This window comes from Mustela erminea, chromosome 7, assembly GCF_009829155.1.
Source record: "Mustela erminea isolate mMusErm1 chromosome 7, mMusErm1.Pri, whole genome shotgun sequence".
NCBI lineage: Eukaryota > Metazoa > Chordata > Mammalia > Carnivora > Mustelidae > Mustela > Mustela erminea.
The window spans coordinates 28,095,940-28,117,023 of record NC_045620.1 but is presented as its reverse complement, the minus strand read 5'-3'; the positions used below and the strand labels follow the sequence as shown (position 1 = coordinate 28,117,023).

The 21,084-nt window shown below is 41.0% G+C and overlaps 1 protein-coding gene across 8 annotated transcripts in view; it reads left to right on the top strand.

The window, feature by feature from the left end:
- LOC116595144 (signal-regulatory protein beta-1-like) overlaps nt 1-21,084 on the top strand; it is a 202,355-nt gene that overhangs the window by 13,137 nt on the left and 168,134 nt on the right. The window contains exon 6 of one of the 8 annotated variants that reach the window (XM_032351176.1): nt 198-997. The exons of the other annotated variants lie outside the window; for them this stretch is intronic. Within the exon in view, the coding sequence (XP_032207067.1) occupies nt 198-304 (107 nt within the window). The 3' untranslated portion in view covers nt 305-997. Of the gene's footprint in view, nt 1-197; nt 998-21,084 lie in introns of those variants that run through there. 8 annotated transcript variants of the gene reach the window in all.

The window sequence follows — 21,084 nt, the reverse complement described above, 5'->3', positions numbered from 1 at the left end:
TCTCCAGTTTCAGCTACAGTGATTCTATGGCAATGGGGTCAAACTGTGTCTTTCCTCTGCTTCTTTCCCCTAAAGATCTGCATGACGCTCTCTCCCTCTCTTAATTTCTGTTTAAACATCACCTTATTAAAAAGTACCTTCCATAAACCACCCTGTATAAAATATCAATTCCTTTCTCTCACTCTGTGTTCCCACAGCTCATAACCTAATTAAACTACAGAGGGACCATCTGACAAATACAGTCCAGCCACATCATCACGAGTTCACCAATAGTCATAAACCACGGCCACAGTATGCTCCCTGATATAATGTGATGAAAACAACACTTTTCCTCTGTGACCTTCCTCCCCAAACCACTGCCCCAGTCTGTGTATGAGAAAAGCATTCGACAAATTGCAATGAGGGATATTCCACCATATACCAGTCCAAGAAGCTCTCACAGCTGAGAGGAGCCTAGAGAGACAGGACAAGAAAATGTAATGTGGTATCCTGCATGGAATTCTAGGACAGAAAGGGACATAGAGTGAAAACTAAGGAAATCTCTTCTGGACTGAATACTTGTACCTCTCCAACGCTCATGGGATTTGGAGGTGGGGATTTTGCAGATAATAAGGTCATGAGGGTAGAATCCTCATAAATGGGATTATTGCCTTCATGAAAAGGGACCAGACAGCCACCTCACTCCATCCACCAGGTGAAAATACAAGTAGTTGGCAGTCTGCAACTTCAAAGAGAGATCTCATCACAACCCAACTATCATGGCACCCTGATCTCAGACTTCCAGCCTCTAGGACTATGAGAAATAAGTTCCTGTTGTTTCAAGGCATCCAGCTCACGCTGTTTTATTATAATGGCTGAAGATAAGACAAGATCAAACTATGGATTTTGGTTAATAACAATGCTCCAATATTGGTTCACTAATTATAACAGATGAAACAAATTACTGTAAAATGCTATAAGGAGGAGAAACTGTATGCACCTATATATTGGAACTCTGTGTGATTGTCTCAGTTTTTCTCTAAATGTAAAACTGTTCCAAAAATGTAACCTTATTCTATAAGGTTGACATTCTATAAGGTTGACATCTATAAGGTCTACATTCTATAAGGTTGACATTCTATAAATGTCAACATCTTGTCCTCAGCTGGATCTCTGCCTCTTGCACCCCCTTGGAGGGCAATTCAAGGAAATGTGTGGTGGGGAGATGTCTGCGTTTCTATACCCAGATTTTATGTTTCTTCATAGGTCTAAGGTTCCTCTTCCTTTCTCTGTCCTCTGTCCTTGCTAGAGCTCACTCCAATGCCTGGCATTCAGAGATCCCAGAACAACCTGCTTCTCAGTCCCCCGTGATATTCACTCTATATATTTCCAATTAGTGAAGCCCAGGTTAGATCAGGTGGAGTCAGGGAACTCTTCATGCTTGAGGTAGGGTAGCTTTAAGACCTCAGTGGTGGATGAAGTTAATCCATGTCCTGTGCCCAAGCAATTGAGGTGGATAGGGCTCTGCAGATGGTGGTGCATTCTGTGATACACCAGGCCTCAGGAGATAGCCCTCAGCTGTCAGCCCTCTTTGAGATGGACTCAGGTGAGGAAATCCCCCATGCCCAAGGTCAAGCCTGGGACCTTTCCACATCTAGTGTCTCATCAACATGGGGATGGAGCCCCTTCCATCCTCGAAGACAAAAATAATCACCATCTCAAAAACTCTAACCTCATTCCACACCATGTCTTTGAGCCTCTACATCAGCAAGAGTGCAGCTTTGTGAGACGGATGGGATGAGGATCAGGAATGAGCACATGTTTGTGGATTCCATAAGCTCTGGGAATCCCAAGCAACTGGCCCAGTAGCATCTCAGCTTGTGGCCCCCTTGCATGTCCATTTGGTAATCTGAAAAAAAAGTGATAAAAGTCCCATGGTCATTCCTTCATCATAATCCCTTTCCTCTGACACCATGGAGGCAGGGAGTGTCTTCTCTCCTCCGAGCATGGAGTCCTGGGCATCCCCAGGACAGTGTTCAGACAGAGAAGGCTCCAGGGGCCACCACAATGCCTGTCCCTGACTCCCCACTGTGCCCACCTCTACCAACCCTACTTCTTCTTCTTTTTTTTTCTTTAATTAATTTTTTTTCAGTGTAACAGAATTCATTGTTTATGCATCACAACCAGTGCTCCATGCAATATGTGCCCTCCATTATACCCACTACCAGGCTCACCCAATCTCTCACCCTCCTCCCCTTCAAAACCCTCAGATTGTTTTTCAGAGTCCATAGTCTCTCATGGTTCATCTCCCCCCCAATTTCCCTCAACTCCCTTCTCCTCTCCATCTCCCCATATCCTCTGTGTTATTTCTTATGCTCCACAAATAAGTGAAACCATATGATAATTGACTCTCTGCTTGACTTATTTCACTCAGCATAATCTCTTCCAGTCCTATCCATGTTGATACAAAAGTTGGGTATACATCCTTTCTGATGGAGGCATAATACTCCATAGTGTATATGGACCACCTCTTCCTTATCCATTCATCCATTGAAGGGCATCTTGGTTCTTTCCACAGTTTGGCGACCGTGGCCATTGATGCTATGAACACTGGGGTACAGATGGCCCTTCTTTTCATTACATCTGTATCTTTGGGGTAAATAGCCAGCAGTGCAATTGCAGGGTCATAGGGAAGCTCTATTTTTAATTTCTTGAGGAATCTCCACACTGTTCTCCAAATTGGCTGCACCAACTTGCATTCCCACCAACAGTGTAAGACGGTTCCCCATTCTCCACATCCTCTCCAACACATGTTGTTTCCTGTCTTGCTAATTTTGGCCATTCTAACTGGTGTAAGGTGGTATCTTAATGTAGTTTTCATTTGAATCTCCCTGATGGCTAGTGATGATGAACATTTTTTTATGTGTCTGAAAGACATTTGTATGTCTTCATTAGAGAAGTGTCTGTTCATGACTTCTGCCCATTTTTTGACATGATTATCTGTTTTTCGTGTGTTGAGTTTGAGAAGTTCTTTATAGATCCTGGATATCAGCCTTTTGTCTGAACTGTCAGTTACAATTATCATCTCATATTCCGTGGGTTGCTTCTTTGTTTTGTTGAGTGTTTCCTTTGCTGTGCAGTTGCTTTTTATCTTTAAGAATTCCCCAAAGTTCATTTTCACTTTTGTTTCCTTTGCCTTTGGAGACATATCTTGAAAGAAGTTGCTGTGGCTGATATCAAAGAGGTTACTGCCTATGTTCTCCTCTAAGATTATGGTGGATTCCTGTCTCACGTTGAAGTCTTTTATCCATTTCAAGTTTATTTTTTGTATGGCATATGATAATGGTCGAGTTTCATTCTTCTACATATAGCTGTCCATTTTTCTCAGCACCATTTATTGAAGAGACTGTCTTTTTTCCACTGTATATTTTTTCCTACTTTGTCGAAGATTATTTGAACATAGAGTTGAGGGTCCATAAATGGGCTCTCTACTCTGTTCCACTGGTCTATGTGTCTGTCTTTATGCCAGTACCATGCTGTCTGGGTGATCACAGCTTTGTAGTAAAGCTTGAAATCAGACTACGTAATGCACCAGTTTTGTTTTTCTTTTTCAACATTTCCTTAGCAATTCGGGGTCTCTTCTGATTCCTTACAAATTTTAGGATTGTTTTCTCCAGCTCTTTGAAAAATACCAGTGGAATTTTGATCAGAATGGCATTAAACGTATAGATTGCTCTAGGCAGTATAGACATTGTCACAATGTTTATTCTTCCGATCCAAGAGCATGGAATGGTCTTCCATCTTTTTGTGTCTTCTTTTATTTCTTTCATGGGTGTTCTGTCTTTCCTTGAGTACAGATCCTTTACCTCTTTGGTTAAGTTTATTCCCAGGTATCTTATGGTTCTGGGTGCTATAGTAAATGGAATCGATTCTCTAATTTCCCTTTCTGTGTTTTCATTGTTAGTGTATAAGAAAGCCACTGATTTCTGTATATTGATTTTGTATCCTGTCACATTATTGAATTGCTGTATGAGTTCTAGTAGTTTGGGGGTGGAGTCTTTTGAGTTTTCTATATAAAGTATCATGTCATCTGCAGAGAGAGAGAGAGTTTGACTGCTTCATTGCCAATTTGGACATCTTTTATTTCTCTTTGTTTTCTGATTGCTGTTTCTAGGACTTCTAATACTATGTTGAACAAGAGTGGTGAGAGTGGGCATCCTTGTCGTGTTCCTGATCTCAACGGGAAGGTTGTGAGCTTTTTCCCATTGAGGATGATATTTGCTGTGGGTTTTTCACAGATATATTTTATGAAGTTCTATCCCTCTACTTTGAAGCGTTTTAGTCAGGAACGGATGCCAGATTTTGTCAAATGCTTTTTCTGCATCAATTGAGAGGACCATGTGGTTCTTCTCTCTTCTCTTATTGATTTGTTCTATCACATTGATTGATTTGCAAATGTTGAAACATCCTTGCAGCCCAGGGATGAATCCTACCTGGTCATGGTGGATAATCTTTTTAATGTGCTGTTGGATCCTATTTGCTAGGATCTTGTTGAGAATCTTTGTATCATATTCATCAGGGATATTGGTCTGAAATTCTCCTTTTTGGTGGGGTCTTTGCCTCGTTTGGGGATCAGGGTAATGCTGGCTTCATAAAAAGAGTCTGGAAGTTTTCCTTCTGCTTCAATTGTTTGAAACAGCTTCGGGAGAATAGGTATTTTTTCTTCTTTGAAAATTTGATAAAATCCCCCAGGAATCCATCAGGTCCTGGGCTCTTGTTTCTTTGGGAGGTTTTTGATCCCTGCTTTGATCTTGTTACTAGATATTAGTCTATTCAGGTTGTCAGTTTCTTCCTGGTTGTATTTTGGAAGCTTATAGTTTTCCAGGAATGCATCCATTTCATCTAGGTTGCTTAACCTCTTGGCATATAACTTTGATAATAATTTCTGATTATTGTTTCTGTTTCCTTGGTGTTAGCTGTGATCTCTCCCTTTTAATTCATAATTTTATTAATTTGGGCCTTCTCTCTTTTCTTTTTGATTAGTTTGACCAATGGTTTATTGATCTTATTGATTCTATTCAGCTTCTAGTTTCATCGATGTGTTCTACTGTATCTCTAGTTTCTATCTCATTGATTTCTGCTCTAATAAATATTATTTCCCTTCTTGTGTGTGGAGTTGGGTTAATTTGTTGTTGATTCTCCAGTTCTTTAAGGTGTAAAGAAAGTTGGTGTATTCTGGATTTTTCAATTTTTTTGAGGGAGCCTTGGATGGCTATGTATTTCCCCCATAGAACCACCTTTGCTGTATCCCATAGGTTTTGGACTGAAATGTCTTCATTCTCATTGGTTTCCATGAATTGTTTAATTTCTTCTTTGATCTCCTGGCTGATTCAAGCATTCTTTAGCAAGGTGGTCTTTAGCTTCCAGGTGTTTGAGTTCCTTCCAACCTTTTCCTTGTAGTTGAGCTCCAGTTTCAAAGCACTGTGATTTGAGAAGATGCAGGGAATAATCTCAATCTTTTCGTATCTGTTGAGCCCTGATTTGTGACCCAGTATGTGGTCTATTCTGGAGAAGGTTCCATATGCACTCGAGAAGAATGAATATTCTGTTGTTTTAGGGTGGAATGCTCTGTATATATCTATGAGGTCCATCTGGTCCAATGTGTCATTCATGCTCTTGTTTCTTTATTGATTTTTTGCTTGGATGATGTGTCTATTATTGAGAGTGGCGAGTTAAGATTTCTTATTATTAATGTATTCATATCAATAGGTCTCTTTATCTTGATTAACAGTTTTCTTATGTAATTAGCTGCTCCCATATTGGGGGCATAAATATTTACAATTGTTATATCTTCTTGGTGGATAGTCCCTTTAAGAATCATGTAGTGCCTTTCTGTATCTCTGACTAGTCTTTACTTTAAAATCTAATTTATCTGATATGAGAATCACTACCCCAGCCTTCTTCTGAGGCCCATTGCCATGAAAGATGCTTCTCCATCCCTTTACTTTCAGTCTGGTTGTATTCTTGGGTTCAAAATGGCTCTCTTGTAGACAAGGTATGGATGAGTCCTGTCATTTTATCCAATCTGCAACCCTGTGTCATTTTATGGGCACATTTAGGTCATTCACATTGAGAGTGATTATTGAGATATACGTTTTTATTAACATCATGTTACCTGTGGAGTCTTTGTTTCTATAGATTGTCTCCATATATTTCTGTTCAATGATATTCTTAGGATTTTTCCTCTTTTATAGTACCCCCTTAATATTTCCTGCAGTGTTGACCTGGTGGTCACATACTCTTTTCAACCTTTTCGGTCTTGGAAGCTCTTTATCTCTCCATCCATTTTGAATGTCAGTCTTGCTGGGTAAAGTATTCTTGGCTGCATGTTCTTCTCATTTAGTGCCCCGAATACATTTTTCCAGCCCTTTCTGGCTTGCCAGGTTTCTGTAGACAGGTCTGATGTTATTCTGATGGACTTTCCTCTGTATGTAAGGAATTTCTTTGTCCTACCTCCTTTCAAGAATTCCTGTGTACAATTTTGATTCATCATTTTCACTAGCAGGTGTCTTGAGGTCTTTCTAGATTCTATGATCTTGGGGGAAAATCGTTCTGCCTCTAGCACAGGAATGCTGGTTCCATTCGCGAGATTGGGAAAACTTTCATGGAGAATTTTTTCAATTATATCTTCTATTCTTCTCTCTTTCTCCTCCCCCTCAGGTATTCCAATAATCCTGATGTTGGAATGTTTCACGATGGCATTTATTTCCCTAATTCTGTTTTCATGACTTCTAAGCTCTTTGTTCCAGGCTTCCTCCTGATCCTTTTTCTCTATCTGTTTGTCCTTCAGATCACTAATTTTATCTTCTGTCTCAGTTACCCTAGCTTTTAGAGAATTTAGATTAGATTGGAACTCATTGAGATCATTGTGAACATCATCCCTGGTGGCTTTCACTTCTGCTCTAATCAATCCATTTTGTCATCCATGGCTTTCTTCAACCTAGCTATTGCCTGGATAATTGTTAGCCTGAATTCCCTTTCTGTCATATTGTCTATGTCCATACCCATTAGCTCTGTTGCAGAAGGCCCAGTCTCTGAATTTTTCTTCTGTTGGGCATTCCTTCTTCTACTCATTTTGGTGGGAGATGGCTGAACAGATGTGTAGCTGAATGTATCAACCATGGTGCAGGCAAGGGGCACCCTGCAATGCTTCTGAGGAATCAAGAGTCCCCATCCAAAAGAAAGAAAAAAGAAAAAAAAAAGGGAGAGAGAGAGAAACAGGAAAAAAAGAAAGAAAGATAAAATAAAAGAGAAGGCCCAATCCAAATGCGCCCCAAGGTAAGATTTATGAAGTATACAAACAAAAACAGACAAACAAAAAGACCGACAAAAGTAGATGACAAGAGAAATAAAATAAATATATAAAAACAAACAAAAGGAGACTGCTTCAGCTAGCCGGAGATCAGCTAGATAGCTTATCTAAAGATTGCAAACACCTGTAAATCCATCAGCAGATCGAAGAGAAGAAGAACAGCAATTCTGGAAACAGAAAAACAACCACTTTCTGAAAGCTAGGACCGGCGGAGTAGTGAATCCAAAGCGACGGGAAGATAGACCCCGGGGGGAGGGGCCGGCTCCCGGCAAGCGGCGGAGCAACGGCGCACAAAATCAGGACTTTTAATAGTCTGTTCCGCTGAGGGACATCGCTCCAGAAGCTAAACCGGGGCAAAGCCCACACAGGGTCAACGTGGCCTCAGGTCCCACAGGGTCACAGAAGGATGGGGGTGTGTGAGTGTCGCAGAGCTTGCGGGTATTGGAACGGGAAAGCCGGCTACAGAGACAGAGCCGACAGTAAGCTCACAGCTCGGTGTTACCTTGAACCGGTCGCAGGCTCGGTGAGCTCGGAGCGCGGCCGGAGGTCAGGCAGACGGGAGTAACTGGCGCTGTTCTCTGAGGGCGCACTGAGGAGTGCGGCCCTGGGCTCTCGGCTCCTCTGGGCCGGAGACCAGGAGGCCACCATTTGTATTCCCGTCCTCCGGAACTCTACGGAAAGCACTCAGGGAACAAAAGCTCCTGAAAGCAAACCCAAGCGGATTACTCACCCCGGCCCCGGGTAAGGGCGGTGCAATTCCGCCTGGGGCAAAGACACTTGAGAATCACTACACCAGGCCCCTCCCCCAGAAGATCAACAAGAAATCCAGCCGAGACCAAGTTCACGTACCAAGGAGTGCGGTTTCAATACCAAGGAGAGCAGCAGAATTCCAGAGGAGGAGAAAGCCAAGCACGGAACTCATGGCTTTTTCCCTGTGATTTTTTTTTAGTCTTGCAGTTAATTTAATTTTTTTTCTTTTTCATTTTTTTTTTTTTCTCGCCTTCGGGTAAATTTTTTTTTTAAAACTGTTACCTTTTTCTTTTTTAACGATTTTTTAACTAGTTTATCTAATATATATATATTTTCTTTTTTACATTTTTCTTAGGTGTTTTTTTTTTAAATTCTTTTCTTTTCTTTTATTTCTTTTTTCTTTTTTTTTTCTTTCTTCCTTTTTGAACCTCTTTTTACCCCCTTTCTCCCCCCTCACGATTTTGGATCTCTTCTAATTTGGTTAAAGCATTTTTTCCTGGGGTTGTTGCCACCCTTGTAGTATTTTACTTGCCCCTTCATATACTCTTATCTGGACAAAATGACAAGACGGAAAAATTCAACACAAAAAAAAGAACAAGAGGCAGTACCGAAGGCTAGGGACCTAATCAATACAGACATTGGTAATATGTCAGATCTAGAGTTCAGAATGACAATTCTCAAAGTTCTAGCCGGGCTTGAAAAAGGCATGGAAGATATTAGAGAAACCCTCTCGAGAGATATAAAAGCCCTTTCTGGAGAAATAAAAGAACTAAAATCTAACCAAGTTGAAATCAAAAAAGCTATTAATGAGGTGCAATCAAAAATGGAGGCTCTCACTGCTAGGATAAATGAGGCAGAAGAAAGAATTAGTGATATAGAAGACCAAATGACAGAGAATAAAGAAGCTGAGCAAAAGAGGGACAAACAGCTACTGGACCATGAGGGGAGAATTCGAGAGATAAGTGACACCATAAGACGAAACAACATTAGAATAATTGGGATTCCAGAAGAAGAAGAAAGAGAGAGGGGAGCAGAAGGTATACTGGAGAGAATTATTGGGGAGAATTTCCCCAATATGGCAAAGGGAACGAGCATCAAAATTCAGGAGGTTCAGAGAACACCCCTCAAAATCAATAAGAATAGGCCCACACCCCGTCACCTAATAGTAAAATTTACAAGTCTCAGTGACAAAGAGAAAATCCTGAAAGCAGCCCGGGAAAAGAAGTCTGTAACATACAATGGTAAAAATATTAGATTGGCAGCTGACTTATCCACAGAGACCTGGCAGGCCAGAAAGAGCTGGCATGATATTTTCAGAGCACTAAACGAGAAAAACATGCAGCCAAGAATACTATATCCAGCTAGGCTATCATTGAAAATAGAAGGAGAGATTAAAAGCTTCCAGGACAAACAAAAACTGAAAGAATTTGCAAATACCAAACCAGCTCTACAGGAAATATTGAAAGGGGTCCTCTAAGCAAAGAGAGAGCCTACAAGTGGTAGATCAGAAAGGAACAGAGACCATATACAGTAACAGTCACCTTACAGGCAATACAATGGCACTAAATTCATATCTCTCAATAGTTACCCTGAATGTTAATGGGCTAAATGCCCCTGTCAAAAGACACAGGGTATCAGAATGGATAAAAAAACAAAACCCATCTATATGTTGCCTCCAAGAAACTCATTTTAAGCCCGAAGACACCTCCAGATTTAAAGTGAGGGGGTGGAAAAGAATTTACCATGCTAATGGACATCAGAAGAAAGCAGGAGTGGCAATCCTTATATCAGATCAATTAGATTTTAAGCCAAAGACTATAATAAGAGATGAGGAAGGACACTATATCATACTCAAAGGGTCTGTCCAACAAGAAGATTTAACAATTTTAAATATCTATGCCCCCAACGTGGGAGCAGCCAACTATATAAACCAATTAATAACAAAATCAAAGAAACACATCAACAATAATACAATAATAGTAGGGGACTTTAACACTCCCCTCACTGAAATGGACAGATCATCCAAGCAAAAGATCAGCAAGGAAATAAAGGCCTTAAACGACACACTGGACCAGATGGACATCACAGATATATTCAGAATATTTCATCCCAAAGCAACAGAATACACATTCTTCTCTAGTGCACATGGAACATTCTCCAGAATAGATCACATCCTCGGTCCTAAATCAGGACTCAACCGGTATCAAAAGATTGGGATCATTCCCTGCATATTTTCAGACCACAATGCTCTAAAGCTAGAACTCAACCACAAAAGGAAGTTTGGAAAGAACCCAAATACATGGAGACTAAACAGCATCCTTCTAAAGAATGAATGGGTCAACCGGGAAATTAAAGAAGAATTGAAAAAAATCATGGAAACAAATGATAATGAAAATACAACGGTTCAAAATCTGTGGGACACAACAAAGGCAGTCCTGAGAGGAAAATATATAGCGGTACAAGCCTTTCTCAAGAAACAAGAAAGGTCTCAGGTACACAACCTAACCCTACACCTAAAGGAGCTGGAGAAAGAACAAGAAAGAAACCCTAAGCCCAGCAGGAGAAGAGAAATCATAAAGATCAGAGCAGAAATCAATGAAATAGAAACCAAAAAAACAATAGAACAAATCAACGAAACTAGGAGCTGGTTCTTTGAAAGAACTAATAAAATTGATAAACCCCTGGCCCGACTTATCAAAAAGAAAAGAGAAAGGACCCAAATAAATAAAATCATGAATGAAAGAGGAGAGATCACAACTAACACCAAAGAAATACAAACTATTATAAGAACATACTATGAGCAACTCTACGCCAATAAATTTGACAATCTGGAAGAAATGGATGCATTCCTAGAAACATATAAACTACCACAACTGAACCAGGAAGAAATAGAAAGCCTGAACAGACCCATAACCAGTAAGGAGATTGAAACAGTCATTAAAAATCTCCAAACAAACAAAAGCCCAGGGCCAGACGGCTTCCCGGGGGAATTCTACCAAACATTTAAAGAAGAACTAATTCCTATTCTCCTGAAACTGTTCCAAAAAATAGAAATGGAAGGAAAACTTCCAAACTCATTTTATGAGGCCAGCATCACCTTGATCCCAAAACCCGACAAGGATCCCACCAAAAAAGAGAGCTATAGACCGATATCCTTGATGAACACAGATGCGAAAATACTCAACAAAATACTAGCCAATAGGATTCAACAGTACATTAAAAGGATTATTCACCACGACCAAGTGGGATTTATTCCAGGGCTGCAAGGTTGGTTCAACATCCGCAAATCAGTCAATGTGATACAACACATCAATAAAAGAAAGAACAAGAACCATATGATACTCTCAATAGATGCTGAAAAAGCATTTGACAAAGTACAGCATCCCTTCCTGATCAAAACTCTTCAAAGTGTAGGGATAGAGGGCACATACCTCAATATCATCAAAGCCATCTATGAAAAACCCACCGCAAATATCATTCTCAATGGAGAAAAACTGAAAGCTTTTCCGCTAAGGTCAGGAACACGGCAGGGATGTCCATTATCACCACTGCTATTCAACATAGTACTAGAGGTCCTAGCCTCAGCAATCAGACAACAAAAGGAAATTAAAGGCATCCAAATCGGCAAAGAAGAAGTCAAATTATCACTCTTCGCAGATGATATGATACTATATGTGGAAAACCCAAAAGACTCCACTCCAAAACTGCTAGAACTTATACAGGAATTCAGTAAAGTGTCAGGATATAAAATCAATGCACAGAAATCAGTTGCATTTCTCTACACCAACAGCAAGACAGAAGAAAGAGAAATTAAGGAGTCAATCCCATTTACAATTGCACCCAAAACCATAAGATACCTAGGAATAAACCTAACCAAAGAGACACAGAATCTATACTCAGAAAACTATAAAGTACTCATGAAAGAAATTGAGGAAGACACAAAGAAATGGAAAAATGTTCCATGCTCCTGGATTGGAAGAATAAATATTTTGAAAATGTCTATGCTACCTAAAGCAATCTACACATTTAATGCAATTCCTATCAAAGTACCATCCATCTTTTTCAAAGAAATGGAACAAATAATGCTAAAATTTATATGGAACCAGAAAAGACCTCGAATAGCCAAAGGGATATTAAAAAAGAAAGCCAACGTTGGTGGCATCACAATTCCGGACTTCAAGCTCTATTACAAAGCTGTCGTCATCAAGACAGCATGGTACTGGCACAAAAACAGACACATAGATCAATGGAACAGAATAGAGAGCCCAGAAATAGACCCTCAACTCTATGGTCAACTAATCTTCGACAAAGCAGGAAAGAATGTCCAATGGCAAAAAGACAGCCTTTTCAATAAATGGTGCTGGGAAAATTGGACAGCCACATGCAGAAAAATGAAATTGGACCATTTCCTTACACCACACACAAAAATAGACTCAAAATGGATGAAGGACCTCAATGTGCGAAAGGAATCCATCAAAATCCTTGAGGAGAACACAGGCAGCAACCTCTTTGACCTCTGCCGCAGCAACATCTTCCTAGGAACAACGCAAAAGGCAAGGGAAGCAAGGGCAAAAATGAACTATTGGGATTTCATCAAGATCAAAAGCTTTTGCACAGCAAAGGAAACAGTTAACAAAATCAAAAGACAACTGACAGAATGGGAGAAGATATTTGCAAACGACATATCAGATAAAGGACTAGTGTCCAGAATCTATAAAGAACTTAGCAAACTCAATACCCAAAGAACAAATAATCCAATCAAGAAATGGGCAGAGGACATGAACAGACATTTCTGCAAAGAAGACATCCAGATGGCCAACAGACACATGAAAAAGTGCTCCATATCACTCGGCATCAGGGAAATACAAATCAAAACCACAATGAGATATCACCTCACACCAGTCAGAATGGCTAAAATCATCAAGTCAGGAAATGACAGATGCTGGCGAGGATGCGGAGAAAGGGGAACCCTCCTACACTGTTGGTGGGAATGCAAGCTGGTGCAGCCACTCTGGAAAACAGCATGGAGGTTCCTCAAAATGTTGAAAATAGAACTGCCCTATGACCCAGCAATTGCACTATTGGGTATTTACCCTAAGGATACAAAGGTAGTGATCCAAAGGGGCACATGCAACCGAATGTTTATAGCAGCAATGTCCACAATAGCCAAACTATGGAAAGAACCTAGATGTCCATCAACAGATGAATGGATCAAGAAGATGTGGTATATATACACAATGGAATACTATGCAGCCATCAAAAGAAATGAAATCTTGCCATTTGCGACAACATGGATGGAACTAGAGCGTATCATGCTTAGCGAAATAAGTCAAGCAGAGAAAGACAACTATCATATGATCTCCCTGATATGAGGAAGTGGTGATGCAACATGGGGGCTTAAGTGGGTAGGAGAAGAATCAATGAAACAAGATGGGATTGGGAGGGAGACAAACCATAAGTGACTCTTAATCTCACAAAACAAACTGAGGGTTGCTGGGGGGAGGGGGTTTGGGAGAAGGGGGTGGGATTATGGACATTGGGGAGGGTATGTGCTTTGGTGAGTGCTGTGAAGTGTGTAAACCTGGTGATTCACAGACCTGTACCCCTGGGGATAAAAATATATGTTTATAAAAAATAAAAAATTAATTAAAAAACAAAAAAAACAAAAAAGAGAACCTCGTCAAAAAGAACCCCAAGTATAAGATTTATATACTACCAGAACAAAAGCAAATACAAAGAAACACTGGTGGAAGAAAAAAAATGGGAGAGTGGTTGTAAATTCTCAGTGTGGGCGAGAAAGGTTATTTCGATTCTTCCTGGATGTATCTTGATATCTTTGTTAAAGGACTCAATTTTCCTAAGATAAAGGGGGATTAAAAACTGGTTTACCTATAGGGGTATCACCCTCAACCCGCAACGACGACAAGAAGCCCCAGTTCAGATGTATCTTCTCTCTCTATTTCTGCAAGTCTACACACTTATATACATTTACATGACCAATCAGCGAGCAGGGTACAGGAGGGAGCGAATCAGGCTGTGCACCTAAACGAACAACTTCGCTAGCAACCAATGCTGTTTACTTCCTCTTTGGGTGTTCCGCTTAGTCTCACGAGGAAATCCTAACCTAGCAACTACCCAGGTGCCGTCTTTTAATGGCGGAGGCCGCCCTGGCCAGGGGCCTGCCTCCGACATCTCCCCCTTTTTTCTATTATGGCGGGGATCGTGCCTGTCTTAGGTTGTCAGTGGCGGGGAATATCCTTACCTGTCATCAGACGGTAGATATCAATGATCTGTGGCCTGCCTTAGGTTGGTATATTTCCCCCACCAATATTACCCGTTGTTGACTACCAATCCAGCGTACTTAGCCACACTTGGGGGGATGTTCCAGCCTCGATGGCTAACAAGACCTGTACCATGGCTTGCTGTTGCCTAGGTGGCTGTCGCCTCCAAATTTGCAGTTTCCTTACTAGTAGAATCAAGCCCACTATGAGGATTGTCATCAGACCAATTACGCTAGCCCATTGTTTCGTAAAGGTTAACACATCTTGCAATGTTTTGATTATCTCTGGGAGGGTTGCAAGCTCAACTCTGGTGTTATTTATCCTTGTCATGCCTAGTAGCAGGTGCTGAGTGTAGTTTTGGAATTCTGTGGACTAATTCCCCCACAAGTATTGGGAGAGCTGTCGGGAGACATTCTGTAAGTCACTCATATTAGTATAGGCTATGGGAGTTACACAAATTGCCGGGAAGGGTGCTATACATCCCAGTTCCAATAGGGCCCCCAATATGTCCACTTGTTCTTGAACCAAATCCACTCTCTGGTTGACTATCAGGATTCCTGCTTACAGATGTGCATTGATCTGAGTCTGTGTTTGAAGGGCAGCCGCTGTTCCTTCTGCAAGGGTGTTCACAGCTTCCACAGTGGGTATAGTTGCAGCAAGTGAGACTGCTGCTGCCGTGGCAGCTGCTGTAGATATAGCCAATGCTGTCACAACGGCGGCTGTGATACCAAAATCTCTCTTCTTTCTGGGTAGCACCACCGGTAACTTGTCCTCTGGAATGGAAACTGGGATAGGAACATGAGTAGGGATACGCATAATCACAGCCAGCTTGAAGGCCGTGACATTCCAGCACTGGGAAAGATAGCAATTCTTAGTGCAATTCAACTTATCATTCAGCTCGCTAGCAGTTGTTACGAGGAAAAGGAACGGTGGCGAGACGCATATGGGAGTGGGCTGATAAGTAATATTATTGGGACAGGACACATTAACTGTTGTCTCAAAGGTACTAGAGCCACTTTGTTTATAAGAACAGTTGAGGAATTTGCCACCATTTAACATGGACACTGCTGAGATATCAGTACATGCTCCTAGCAAGTTACAGACCTGCCATGCATCAAAGGGAGAGGAGGGATTGCCTTGCTTAGGATTTTGAAAGGAATAATTGTACCCTGTAAAGGTATTACTTTTATAAGTAGGAAAGCGTGGAGTGAATGTAAACCTATGCATTTCATTGATGTAAACTGAGCGCAAGGTACTCTGACATCCAGACCACTCCGCTGGCCATACCTTGTTATTGGTGCACCTGGGCAACTTAAAAGGTTGATATGGCCCTGAGGCATTAATAGGTTTCACAGGGGCCAAACCCTGGATCATAGGTGGTCCCACTGAGGTATGTTTAGCCAGCCTTCATCTAGGAACCATGGAGCCGCCTTTTCCACTGTATTCAATAAGGCCCGAGCAGTTTTTGCTTTTAGTGGAGTTCCATTGACTTTCAGCAGGTCTTTTAAAGACCCTTCCAACTGCACTTTAGATACTTCAGATCCCATTATGAATACACAGACAACAGACGCGGACGTTAAAGACACTAACATACACATTAACTTTTTACACACATATACTTCAGTCAACCTTTACTCCCCGCTTTACCACGGAATTCCCACTTTTGAACGTGGCCTTTACTCCCCGCTTTACCGCGGAATTCCCACTTTTGAACGTGGCTAATGTCCCCGCTTACCTGCAGATTACCTTGCAAGAATCCTTTATGCGTTCCCGGGTGCTGGCACCATTTATCGCCCTCGACCCGCAAGGACGACAAGAAGCCCCAGTTCAGATGTATCTTCTCTCTATTTCCGCAAGTCTACACACATATATACGTTTACATGACCAATCAGCGAGCAGGGTACAGGAGGGAGCGAATCAGGCTGTGCACCTAAACGAACAACTTCGCTAGCAACCAATGCTGTTTACTTCCTCTTTGGGTGTTCCGCTTAGTCTCATGAGGCAATCCTAACCTGGCAACTAGCCAGGCGCCATCTTTTAATGGCGGAGGCCGCCCTAGCCAGGGGCCTGCCTCCGACAGGGGTAGCCTTGATTGGGGAAAGGTATTACCTTGAATCTTAACTCTATGAATATGAATATGAATTATGAATATTAAAAAAGAATAAACTAAAATAAATTAATATTTAAAAAATTAAAAAATAGAAAAGCAAATGAAAAACGTAAGCATATGTGTCAAAAAGTTCAGGTTAAAAGATTATTATGGAATTTGATGTACTGGACATCTCGGTGTGATGGCAAATAGGTTAAAAGTTATATATAGGGGGAGGAGTCAAGATGATGGAGAAGTAGCAGGCTGAGATGACATCAGGTAGCAGGAGACCAGCTAGATAGCTTATCTCAACATAGCGAACACCTACAAATCCAATGGGAAATCGAAGAGAAGGGCAACAATTCTAGAAAAAGAAAACCCGTCACTTACTGAAAGGTCGGACCTGCAGAGAAATGAGTCCAAAGTGACGGGAAGAGGGGACTGAGCGGGGAGGGGCCAGCTCTTGGCAAGTGGCGGAGCAACAGAGCACAAACTCAGGACTTTTATAAGTCTGCTCTACTGAGGGACATTGCTCCAGAGGCTAAACCTAGGTGAGGCCCACACGGGGTCAGAGTAATCCCAGGTCCCGCGGGATCACAGAAGGACTGGGGGTTTCTGAGTGTCACAGAGCTCACAGGTATTAGAGCAGGGAAGCTGGCTACAGCGATAAGGCTGAGGAGTGAGCTCTCAGCTCGGGGTTACCTTGAACCAGGCACAGGCTGGGTAATCTTGGAGTGCACCCAGAGGCCACAGAGACGGAAGTGACTGGGCGCTTTTCTCCAAGTGTGAGCGACTGGGCACTTTTCTCCAAACTCGACCAGACACCAGGGAGATGGGAGCAATTGAATGCTTTTCTCTGAGGGTGCACTAAGGAGCAGGACCCTGAGCTCTTGTCTCCTCCAGGCCGGAGATTGGGAGGCCACCATTTTCATTCCCGTCCTCTAGAACTCTACAGAAAGCTTTCAGGGAACAAAAGCTCCTGAAAGTGAACCCGAGCAGATTACTTAGCCTGGCCCCTGGTAAGGGTGGGGCAATTCTGCCTGGGGCAAAGACACTTGAGAATCACTACAACAGGCCCCTCCCCCAGAAGATCAACAAGAAACGCAACCAAGACCAACTTCACTTACCAAGGAGAAGAGCGGAATTCCAGAAAAGGAGGAAGCAAAGCAAGGAATTCATGGCTTTCTCCCCATGATTCTTTAGTCTTGCAGTTAATATATATCTTTCTTTTTTCTTCTGCTAATTTTTAAAAAATTTTACCCTTTCCTCTTTTAACTTTTTTTTTTAAAGATTTTATTTATTTATTTGACAGAGAGAGATCACAAGTAGGCAGAGAGGCAGGCAGAGAGAGAGGAAGAAGCAGGCTCCCCACCGAGCAGAGAGCCCAATGCGGGGCTCGATCCCAGGACCCTGGGATCTGACCTGAGCCGAAGGCAGAGACCCCAACCCACTGAGCCACCCAGGCGCCCCCTCTTTTAACTTTTTTAAACTAGTTTATCTTAACAATACCTTACCAAATATATTAATTAATTAATTAATTAATTAATTTTTTGAACCTTCATTATTATAGTCATATTTTATCCTTCATGTATCTAACTCTATTTTTTGTATATACATATATTTTCTTTTTTTAATATTTTTTCCTTATTTGTTATTCTTTCTTTTCCTTCCTTTCTTTCTTTTTTTTCCTTTTCTTGTTTATCCCCTTTCTCCCTCCCATGATTTGGGATCTCTTCTGATTTGGTTAAAGCACATTTCCCTGGGGTCTTTGCCACCCTTTTAACATTTTATTTGCTCCTTTATATATTCTTATCTGGACAAAATGACAAGGCAAAAAAACTCACCACAAAAAGAGGAATAAGAGGCAGTACTGAAGGCTAGGGACCTAATCAATATAGGCATTGGTAATATGACAGATCTGGAGTTCAGAATGACAATTTTGAATGTTCTAGCCAAGCTCAAAAAAGGCATGGAAGATATTAGAGAAACCCTCTCTAGAGAGATAAAAGCACTTTCTGGAGAAATAAAGGAACTAAAATCTAACCAAATTAAAATTTAAAAAGCTATTAATGAGGTGCAATAAAAAATGGAAGCTCTTACTGCTCAGATAAGTGAGGCAGAAGAAAGAATTGGTGACATAGAAGACCAAATGACAGAGAGTAAAGAAGCTGAACAAAAGAGAGACAAACAAATACTAGACCATGAGGAGAGAATTTGAGAGATAAGTGACACCATAAGATGACACAACATTAGAATAATTGGGATTCCAGAAGAAGAAGAAAGAGAGAGGGGAGCAGAAGGTATATTGGAGAGAATTATTGTAGGGATTTTCCCTAATATGGCAAAGGGAACAAACATCAAAACCCAGGAGATGCAAAGAATGCCCCTCAAAATCAGTAAAAATAGGTCCACACCCTGTCACCTGATAGTAAAATTTACAAGTCTTAGCGACAAAGAGAAAATCCTGAAAGCAGCCCAGGAAAAGAAATCTACAACATACAAGGGTAAAAACATTAGATTGGCAGCAGACTTATTCACAGAGACCTGGCAGACCAAAAAACTGGCATGATATATTCAGAGCACTAAACGAGAAAAACATGATCACCAAGACAGCATGGTACTGGCCTTAAAACAGATCTAACAATTTAAAATATCGATGCCCCTAATATGGGAGCAGCCAACTATATAAACCAATTAATAACAAAATCAAATAAACACAAGGACAATAATATAATAACAGTAGGGGACTTTAACACTACCCTCACTGAAATGGACAGATCATCTAAGCAAAAGATCAGCAAGGAAAGAAAGGCCTTGAATGACACAGTGGGACAGAGGGACATTACACATATATTCAGAACCTTCCATCCCAAAGCAACAGAATACACATTCTTCTCTAGTGCACATGGAACATTCTCCAGAATAGATCACATCCTGGGTCACAAATCAGGTCTCAACTGATATCAAAAGATTGGGATCATTCCCTGCACATTTTTAGACCACAGTGCTCTGAAGCTAGAACTCAATCATAAGAGGAAATTTGGAAAGAACCAAATATACGGAGACTAAAGATCATCCTTCTAAAGAATGAATGAATCAACCAGGAAATTAAAAAAGAATTGGAAAAATTCATGGAAAGAAAGTAAGAAAAACACAATGTTTCAAAATCTGGGACACAGCAAAGTCAGTCCTGAGAAAAAAAAATATATAGCGATACATGCCTTTTGTCAAAAAAACAAAAAAGTCTTCAAATACACAACCTAACACTACAACTAAAGGAGCTGGAGAAAGAACAACAAAGAAAGCCTAAATCCAGCAGGAGAAGAGAAATCATAAAGATCGAACAGAAATCAATGAAATAGAAACCAAAAGAACATTAGAACAAATCAAAGAAACTAGGAGATGGTTCTTTGAAAGAATTAATAATATTGATAAACCCCTGGCCAGACTTACCAAAAAGAAAAGAGAAAGGACCCAAATAAATAAAATCATGAATGAAAGAGGAGAGATCAGAGCCAACACCAAAGAATACAAACAATTATAAGAACATATTATGAGCGGGGCACCTGGGTGGCTCAGTGGGTTAAGCCGCTGCCTTCGGCTCAGGTCATGATCTCAGGGCCCTGGGATCGAGTCCCGCATCGGGCTCTCTGCTCAGCAGGGAGCCTGCTTCCTCCTTCTCTCTGCCTGCCTCTCTGCCTACTTGTGATCTCTCTCTGTCAAATAAATAAAATCTTTAAAAAAAAAAAAAGAACATATGAGCAACTATATGCCAGCAAATTTGACAATCTGGAAGAAATGGATGCATTCCTAGAGACATATAAACTACCACAAAATGAACCCAGGAAGAAATAGAAAACCTGAACAGATCCATAACCAGTAAGGAGATTGAAGTCATCATCAAAAATCTTCCAAGAAACAAGAGCCCAGGGCCAGATGGCTTCCCAAGGGAATTCTACCAAACATTTAAAGAAAAATTAATTCCTATTCTCCTGAAACTGTTCCAAACACTAGAAATGGAAGGAAAACTTCCAAACTCATTTTGTGAGGCCAGCATCACCTTGATCCCAAACCAGACAAGGATCCCATCAAAAACGAGAATTACAGACCCATATCCTTGATGAACACAAATGTGAAAATTCTCACCAAAGTAGTAGCAAATGGATCCAACAGTACATTAAAAGGATTATTCACCAAGACCAAGTAGGATTTATTCCAGGGCTGCAAGGTTGGTTCAACATCCACAAACCGATCAATGTGATACAATATATTAATAAAAGAAAGAACAAGAACCATATGATACTCTCAATAGATGCTGAAAAAGCATTTGACAAAGTACAGCATCTTTTCCTGATAAAAACGCTTCAAAGTGTAGGGATAGAGGATGCATACCTCAATATCATCAAAACCATCTATGAAAACACCCACCGGGAATATCATTCTCAATGGAGAAAAGCTGAGAGCTTTTCTGCTAAGGTCAGGAACATGGCAGGGATGTCCATTATCAGCACTGCTATTTAACATGGTACTAGAAGTCCTAACCTCAGCAATCAGACAATACAAAGAAATTAAAGGCATCCAAATCAGCAAAGAAGAAGTCAAACTATCACTCT